Here is a 10,071-nt window from a genome sequence, read left to right on the forward strand (position 1 = left end):
ATTTTAATCAGATAAAAGATCTTAGTATTGAACGTTATTAATGAAAAATATTAAAAGTAAAACAAACTATGAAATTCGAAAATATATACATTTGTGTTGTGATTTTGAATCTATCTGTTTTATCTGTTTTTCATATAAAAATATTGTTTTTTTTAGTAAAAATTAAAAAGATTATAAAAAAGAAATATTATTTAGGTATTTTTTAATTAATTATCAATAGTCGTTAATTCAATATTGAAGATGGATGAAAAAAATGAAGACAAACTTATTTTCCAGCGGAGATATAAAATACATAATGAAAATAATGAAAAATTAGTAATCAAAATTTTTCGATAACAATAATAATAAAATGGTCAATATAAAATCCTGATATTAACTATAATATATCTAAATAATTAAAAAAAAAATAGATTATGAGTTTGAGAAAAGAACAATAGGAATAGGAAAATAGAAAAAATATTAATTTACAATATTAATATTGTAACCTTATGTAAATACAAAATGTTAAAATGCAAAATTCTAAACATTAAATGAAACTCTCATTTTATAAAATAATCTATACATTATTAATATAAGTAAAAATAAACTATCATATCTATTTACTAGATTTAGCTAGTAATTATAATAACTTAATTTTCGTAAAATAATTTAAATTATTTTAATTATTATTCATTTTAATCTTACAAATACTAAATATTTATATTTTTGCTTTTTACTGTATTTTATAAAATGAATTTAAATTTTGCTTTAATGATATAAAAAATAATACTTGAAAAATATATTAATTCGCAAACATAAAAAGATAAAAAGTATTATTTACTATATTACTGATTTTTCTATGTATATATATATATATATATATATATATATATATATATATATATATTTGTATATCTTTAAAAAGAAATAATTATAAATACAAAATATAATAATATATATATATATTTATTATTAATTATTATTATATATAATAAATAATTTTAATATGTTAATCATGATTATACCATAATTATATTAATTTTAATATGTTAAAATATATTTAAATATTTAAATATAAAAATATTTTAAAATTAATAATGAATATCTATAAATATCTATAAAATATCTATAAGAATATGACTTACCAAGTTTTTAACAGTAAATTTATTTCTTTTTTATAATAGATTCATGAAATATATCAAAATATTTATTTATTGTTAAAATTTTTTTGAGGTTCATCATATGTTTTAGAAAAAAACAAAATGAACTTTCATGATGCAAATTTATTTAATATTCTAGGAAGAAATGTTGGATGTTTGAGAAAAATTGCGTAAACTTGTTCTTTTTCTTTGATTATATATTTATAGCTTCCATCTTATAACTTTTGTATATTCTTCGTACGATATGAATATTTCATAGAAATATGGCCAATGTGCAAGAAGTTCTATCTGACTGTAAATATTTTCAGTACATTGTGTTCAGTTGCCTATGCATGAACAGTTTAGGATAAAATATTTTCGATCATTTTGTGCAGAGATAAATAAAATTCAATATCAAACATATAATTCATGAAACCAATATATTTCGTTTAAAATGATACCTATCAGAAGTATCAGCTATCCAATAGTAATTGGTCTAAGATTGATTGGAATTTGGCCAAAATCATCCTATGAAATTATAGTCCGATTTATATGGGTTATTATTATGATGTGTGCACAAATATTTCAATATCGATATATAATAAATCACATTGGTTTTAATAATTTGACAGATTTAATTGATAGCGTAAGCACTACTTTGCCTTATAGTCTATTGTGCTTTAAATTAATTAGTTTTTGGACTAAACGCAAGTAAGTTATATCCTTTAAATTTTAATATGATGATTAATTATATATGTATATATATATAAATATATATAAAATAACATATACATAACATATATAATATATATGATATATATATATATATATATATATATAATATATATGATATATATATATATAATAAATAACATATAATAACATATATATAAAATAATATTTGATAAATAATATATTATAAAAATAAAATATTCCATAATTAATATTGTATAATATTATTATTGTTAGAAATTAAATATTATTATAGCCTAAAAGAAATTATTTTTTGTATTGTATTTTGTTGTCGATATTACATGTATAATGGAAATATTTTATATAATATTTATTATAGTGATTCTTAAATTTTCTTAGATTAAGAATATTACTGATATTTATTATTTTATGTAATATATATTTTGTAAAATCTCTAACTATTATCTTTTTTTGATAAATATTAATAGTTGACTTTAATGACAAGTTAATTAAATATTAGTTATGGAATTGTTATGGAATTTTTATTACGTTCTTCATAAAATTAAATTTAAAATTTAATTTAAAAAATTTCAAAAAATCTTTGAATTGAATTGAATTTTTATTAATTCTCAAAAATATAAAAATTCGTGAACTAATTTAAGAATCATTGGTCTTTTATATTTAGATTTTCAAATTTTATAATTTTTAAAGATATTTAAAGATAAAGATAAAGAAAAAATCGATTAAGAAAATTATATATAAAATTAATTAAAATTATTGTAACTAATATTATTAATTTATAATTTTGATCAATCAAACTTTATTTGAATTAATGCTTTTAATTCTCTAGATTATGAAATAAAGTAAAAATTAATTATTTATTATAAAAATAATGAATTAAAATATGAAAAATGAAAGATCTCTAAAAATAAAAAAGATTAATTGAAAGATTGCTTTTAAAATTTTTCTTTCAATTTTTTATATTCATTATATGTATATTCCAGAATATTTGAAAATATATTAATAAGCATGTATCATGATTGGACTAATGCTTTCGCTGCCGATTTTACTGTAGATGATATGATAAAAAAAACCGAACTCGCATATTATTATTCAAATTTAATTATGGGTATATATGCTACTGCTGTTTTTATGTATGTCGGTGTATATCTGGAATTAAGTCATCATGATCAAGGAAATCAATCTAATTTATCTCCAGAATTATTAGTAAAAATGGATCTTCCTTTTAGATATGATAAAAGTCCAATATATGAGTATGTATTTATCGTACAATTTATTCAACTATTTTTTATAGCATCTAGTATTGCTGTGTTAGATGCCTTAATAATTACATTGGTAAGTTTATTTTAATATAATAATTAAAAATATATTTACTTTTATTTGATTAATAATCTAAATATTATGTAAATAATTAAGTATTATATAAATATATTTTTACGTATATTTTTAGATATAAAATAATGTTTAAGAAATTATATTGATTTTTATTTATTTCATAAAAATTTCATAAAAATTTTATGAATATAAAATTCTTCTTTGCATGAAAATTAAGGATAGATCGAAATTTGATTTTTAAATTTAAAAACAGGAAAAAGTTTACAAAGATTGCGAAACTTTCAAAATTTTCGAAAGAGTATCTATTTTAAAAAAAATTAATTTTAATAAATTAAATTTTTCAATAAACAGATACATGATTAGCTAACAATAATTATCTTTTTGGCTTGCAAAAATTAAGTTTTTATATTTTTTTTCTTTATATAAACTATTACAATAAATTAGTAAACTCAATTATTGAATTATCGGTCATATAAAAATAAATTCATGTTTTATGAATTCATGACATTCTTGAATTGACATTACTTACATAAATTATTTATTTTTTATTTGAATTTTAAGTTCTGAATCGGAAAAACATAAAAAAAAGTTTAAAAATTTAAAAATTATTAAAATTTTTTTTATTATTATATCATTCTTTAGTATTGAAATATTCAATAAATTTTATAAGAATGATTAATTAAAAAATTATTTTTTTGTAAAATTATACTCTTATTATTTAAGATTGTCGAAAAATCGTATCATATTATATTTCAGATATTTCTTTATCATTTATCATTTATCATTTATCATTTTTCAGATATGTTTTTGCATATCATATGTATTCTGTAATTTTTTATATATTTAAATTTTGTATAAATAAACATTCTATCTAATTATAATAATTATTATTTAGATATTTCATATTGGCGGACAAATAGAAATATTGCATAAAACTTTGAAAAATATTTCTATCAAGGATGAAAAACCCGAATCATTCAGAATTATCATTAAATCTTTAATCGATAGACATTATCGGATTATTGTTGGTTCCGAATATATTGAAAGTTTATTCTCATATATTGCTTTAATACAATTAATATGTAATACTCTCGTTATATGTTGTATAGGATTTTTAATAGTAGTTGTAAGTATATAAAATTTTTTATACTTTATATTAATTTATATTTGGATTATAATTCTTATATATTAAAAATTTGATTCTTTCCTAATCTGTTCATTTCTTAATGGTAATATTAAAATAAATACTCACAATTCTCTTATAAGATATATCTCTTTATCCATTCTATGATTTTATGTTCTAAGAACAATGAATCGTACGCATAAAAATAAATAAATGCTTGTAAGTATATATAAAAATAAATACTATTTCTTATATATCATTTTCTTTTAGTATTTAAAATGTAGAAAATCTTAATTAAAATATAATTTTGATAATTAAATAAATACTACTAATTTAATTATTCAATTGCAAATTTTATAAATAAAAATAAAAATATCTGATGTTTATACTTATTAAATTTATGAAAAATTTTTTGGCAAATCTATAATTAAAGAACAATAATTGAAAAAAAAATAAGATAATATGAAAGAAAAATTAAAAAAATATGTTTAGAAAAGTTAAAGAAATCACAATTTTTGGAGATATAAATGCAGAATGACATAATTAAAAGGAAATTAAGATAGGCAATAAACAAACTTAAAATTGCTAAAATTTATTTGAATTTTTAAATATTACGTGTTCCTATAATAATAAATATTTATTAATATAATAATAAATATTCCATTTTTTATATATATATTTAATATTATATATTTAAATAATATTTAACTGAAAAATTATTAATAAAAATTTATTTTTATATATAATGACCTAATATCTGTATTTTTTTAAACATGTATTCAATGCAATCGAATCAAGGTTCATCTACCATATTAATTTTCTAAATAATATCTAATTCTAAATAAAATCAATGTGCACATGCGCATATACGAATACATTCAATGTCTAGACTGTTCAAGTGGTTAGATCAAGCACTAAAGTTTGTTTGCTATTCCCAGATAAAATGATAGAAACACTCTATAATTTTTAATATTTCGAAAATAATGTAATTTATTCAAATTTTACATTGTATAAAGTATTCTTTTATATTATTATATTAATATAGAATATAATGAACTGTATAAAATATAATTAACATAATTTATTTTTACAAATTTTTATATTCCTAAATTTTTATACGAAAAATTAAAATGATATAATGAAAAAATATCTTATATGTATATTTTATATTTTATATCTAAAATTTGAATAAATTTTATTAGAGAAACAATAAAAATTATAATGTGTGTTATTATTTTATCCAGAAATGTATCATTCAAAAATTCTTTTTTATTCAATCGTTGTAATAAATTAGTCGAAAGCGAAATAGCATTAGATCATCTGTTTTCAATTTCTTTTAAAAATATTCTGTCGCTAGTATATATATATACTTTATAGTTTATAAAAATTTCTATTATTGTAGGCGCTTAATTCAAATTTAAAATTACTTATAAGAATATTATTCTTTTATATTGCTATTACGTTGGAAGCTTTTATTTTTTCCATTGCTGGAGAATATCTTAGTAATAAAGTTAGTATATAATTAAGGTATACATATGTATATTTATGAGAATATATTTTTTTAATTAATATGCAAATAAATATATGTACGCTTATTTTATTTTATTTTAGAGTCTGTCAGTTAGCATTTCAGCTTATGAATCTCCTTGGTATTTATTAAGTCCTAAGAACAGAAGTGTAATGATTCTTCTTATGGTAAGATCACAAAGACGATTAACAATTACTGCTGGAAAATTTATGGATTTATCTATGCAAGGCTTCGCAAATGTAAGTTCAATTTTATTTATTTTAATATATTAAAAATGTTATAATATATTAAAAAGATACATAATATGTTTGTTAATTTAATCTGTTTCTGAAGCTATGATATATATAGTAATAAAAATAATTATTATAAATTTCGCTGTTAACAAATTCGATTGTAAAATAAAAAGTTAAAAGCAACATTCATATGCTAACAACGATTTACATTAAGATTCGATGTTATAAGTTCAGTAGAATTCTAAATTCAAAAGATTCTTGAAGATTAGAAAATTCTAAAAATTCGAAAGATTCAAAGATTCTGAAAGTTCTGACATTCAAAAAATTCTCTTAAAATGTTGATACGTTCTAAAGCCTCTCCCTATGTTCATCTTGTGAAATCGTGTATCTTCTTCAGTGTGGTACACAATAACACTATGGACTAGCCCTTTGATTCAATGATACTTCCAATCTAAGGAAAATTCTTAGAATTAAGGGGCTAAGGGGCTATGCCACACACAGGCTGTTGTTTATCCAGGAAACTGTTCCGCTAGTGTTTGCAATAACTCTTTTCAAGTAGAATAATGCTGATTGCCATTGAGATTAGCAGACCTGGAAAATATCGTCTCAAGCTCCAGAACCACATTGACATTCCAACCACGCTGAAATGTTTCTAAATATACAAAGTGAAGAATCGTCCAAATTTTTTTTTTCAAAAACGGCATTATCCTCGAAGCATCATCCTGTCATCTGTTCAATGTCTGAACAATGTTAAATTTTATTTATATTGAGATTTATATTGATTGATATTGGATTTATACTGAAAATTAAAATTAATATTCTTAAAAATTTTGTGAATTAAGTTTAGAACTACGTAAGTTTAGAACTAAATAAACTGCAAAATTTAGAATAGATTAATTGAAACAAAAAATAAGAATCTTTCAAATAGAAAATTTACCAGCCTTTTAAAATTTAAAAAGATATATAGAAGAATATTTCATTATATTAATACATTCTTTCACACGATATATTTTTAATAAATTTACATTTTTATTACTTTCAAACTTTTCTACTTTTTCTTATCTTTCTTTAATAATTAGAATTACACATTTTATTGACATTATTGCATCAATACTTTATTTTATATGCTTTATTATAATAATAAATTATATTCAGAAATTTTTCCATCAAACGTAAAAAAAATATATAACATTTTATTTAAACACTATATATACTGTTAAATAAATAAATAATCAAATATGATATATAATATAATATAATAATAAAAATTATATATATTATATACTATATAATATATTATAATAATGATATTTTTTGTTTAAATGAAAATTTTTTATAAAAAAGGCTTTTCTTTTAAAAAAGGCTAATGTCATTTGACAAACATTAATTAATTAGTATATTATTTCATGTTTTTAATTAATAATTTATTATATTAATAATATGTTATTAATGCTTCATTATTATGAATTAAGTTGTCATTTTTATTTAATATAATTTAAAATTGAATAAATTAAACAATTAAAATATTTAAAAACAATTGATTGGTTTTATATGAAATATAAAACTCATTATGGTTTTAAATAAATATAAATGTCGGTAATGATTGACTTTTCTTAATTTTTAAGTACTGTATGTTGATTTTGATCTTTCTAGTTATAATTATCAATAATGCTTATAAAATTAATTTCTCTTTTGACGTGATTTGATTTTAAATTCAACTTTATTTTTGAAATCTCTGACATATTTTGTAACAATATTTTTTTGATATGCATCAATTTCAATTTTATAACTGTTTCAGTTTGTTCGCTAATGGATTCTTCTGTCTTAAAAGAGATATTGTGCAATTTTATATTTATATAGTATTTTCTAGATAATTAACATTGTGATATTTGTTATAAACTTCAGAGAAAAATCATATAATGATAGGTTTGAATTTCATCTTTTAAAATTTATTAATTTTATTTTTTGATTTTCTCTCTTAACTTTTGATTCTAATAAATTTCTTTTTTAATTTTTTCCGACAAATCTCAAATTTTAGCAATATATTTCTTTTCTTAAAATAAATCTCCGATCAAAAAATGTTTATCAAAGAAATGAAACTTTATCAAAAAAATAAAATTTCTTAAAATATATCAGGAACTGATATTTATTTTTTTTCTATGGAACAATATTATTTCAATCTGTTATTAGATTGCTACGAGTTACAAGAACAAATATTATTGCGAGAATACGATCAAAATCGATTAAAAACCTATTCTTCTAGAAAAAAACCAACTTCCTCCATAAATGGAAAAGAGTCTCAGCCAAGAATAAAAGACTCTATTTTTCTGTATTTTTAGGCGAAAATCATTAGATGAATTTCTTTCAATTTCCAATACCATCAATATCTTTTCATATCAGATAGATTCAGATCAAAGATAGTTTCCAACAAACTAATAAACCATTTTTCATTTTTGTTTCTTTTTTAAACATTTTCTCTTATTGCTTGAGAATTTTGTGTTTCTAATAAGACAATTTACATAAATAACTTTATATTTCCTTTTTAACGAAAGATGAATATGATAAATCTGATTTAATTTAATAAATCTTTGATTTTTTTCTATGGGTATTCTAATAATTTTTGTAAAATTATTTTTTAAAATGTTTTTCTTTTTCAGTATTACAGTGAGGACTAAGCTATAATAAATTCATACAGATTCAGTTTATATAGGTATTATGCTATTGTGAATTGCTTATGCAATGATGTACTCATATAAATCTGAATTGTTGTAGAAGTGTTCTATCAAAAGGCATTATAATTATGATGAGGTCCAATTATTATATGTGTCATACTGATAACATAGATTAATATTGTTAGAATAGACAAATTATTGAAGTAGAATTTTCTCAATTTTAGTTATTTAGCACTTGAACTTATAACAACAGTGATTAAAAAAGTCAATTATTAGCTAAATATTTTTTGAGTTTTCTTTTGATAATTGAGATAATAGAATTTTAGAAAATGAATTCTCTAAATAGTTAATTCTTGATGGTTGCTCTTTATTAATATTTTATCATGACTCATTAACAGTTTGAATTTTGTAAACAAATATATTCATTGGACATATTTCAGCATTTTTGCCTATTGTTAAAGTTGGTTCTAGTAAAATTTCATGATGAAAAAAATATATATCTAATATTTTTTTTACTCTTAAAATAATTATATCTTTTTAATATAAAATCTATAGTATAATGATAATTGTCATACCATATCTTTATCTTTTGTTAGATGAAATTTAAAGATATTTTTCAGAAATTATAAACTCATTTTTTTTTATATTTGAAAAAATAACTCCTCTTCATAATTATAAATATAGTTCTTGTTTAAATAAAACTATTGATGACGATAATTAATGTTATATTGTATGAATTATATTGTATGATATAAGTTAGAAAAAGTAATAAAACGTATTATGATTATCAAATATTACTAAATATTTTATTTTAGAAGTCAGTATATAAAAAACGCTTTCTTGGTTAAAATTTCTAGAAAATATTATGATTATTAATCATATTTTGTGAATGAGATTTTGGCTATTATAATGTTGATTTGAATAATTATTTTAAGTAATTTATCATAATGTATCTTTACTATGACGCTTTAAAAATAAATTCATGATATCAAACTTCATAACAACATAAATATTCAAAATATCTGTTCTTCTCTCTTGTAATTCCTTCTTTGCCATATATTTATTGTTTAAATAAATTTAGAAATTAATTTGATTTCTTAATTTTTTATGATGCTGATTTAAACATTTATATCTTTAATACATGGCAGAATGTGAATGGAATAATATATTATTAATTGTTCTAATCTAATCAAACTATCATTACAGATTACTATTGATGTTAATTGACAATTTTACACTAAAAGAGAAATGTTTAAATTAGCATTAGATTCATTTTGATATTTTTAAATTATTGTGCGTAATATATAAAAAAAGAAAAAATTTTATCTTGTGTGATATAATCTAATGA

The 10,071-nt window shown here is 19.0% G+C and overlaps 1 protein-coding gene across 2 annotated transcripts; it reads left to right on the forward strand.

Annotated features, from left to right (window-relative positions):
- The first annotated feature begins 1,350 nt into the window (after positions 1-1,350).
- Positions 1,351-9,515, forward strand: LOC107999581 (odorant receptor 63a). 2 transcript variants are annotated; one of them, XM_062072026.1, is made up of 6 exons: positions 1,351-1,829; positions 2,816-3,167; positions 4,063-4,293; positions 5,693-5,800; positions 5,902-6,057; positions 8,709-9,515. In XM_062072026.1, the coding sequence occupies exons 1-6, from the start codon at positions 1,573-1,575 to the stop codon at positions 8,724-8,726; spliced, it is 1,122 nt and encodes a 373-aa protein (XP_061928010.1). In that variant the 5' UTR covers positions 1,351-1,572; the 3' UTR covers positions 8,727-9,515. The 2 variants fall into 2 exon arrangements, with proteins under 2 accessions (XP_061928010.1, XP_016914995.2); XM_017059506.2 differs by lacking the exon at positions 8,709-9,515 and having other exon boundaries at positions 5,902-6,289.
- The last annotated feature ends 556 nt before the right edge of the window (positions 9,516-10,071 follow it).

The sequence above is a fragment of the Apis cerana genome, linkage group LG2 (genome assembly GCF_029169275.1).
Source record: "Apis cerana isolate GH-2021 linkage group LG2, AcerK_1.0, whole genome shotgun sequence".
NCBI classification, from domain to species: Eukaryota; Metazoa; Arthropoda; class Insecta; order Hymenoptera; family Apidae; genus Apis; species Apis cerana.

Coding starts and splice junctions, on each gene's coding strand:
- LOC107999581 (XM_017059506.2), top strand. CDS start 1,573: ATGATACCTATCAGAAGTATCAGCTATCCAATAGTAATTGGTCTAAGA. Junction 3,168..4,062: donor ATGCCTTAATAATTACATTG/GTAAGTTTATTT, acceptor ATTATTATTTAG/ATATTTCATATTGGCGGACA. Junction 5,801..5,901: donor GAGAATATCTTAGTAATAAA/GTTAGTATATAA, acceptor ATTTTATTTTAG/AGTCTGTCAGTTAGCATTTC.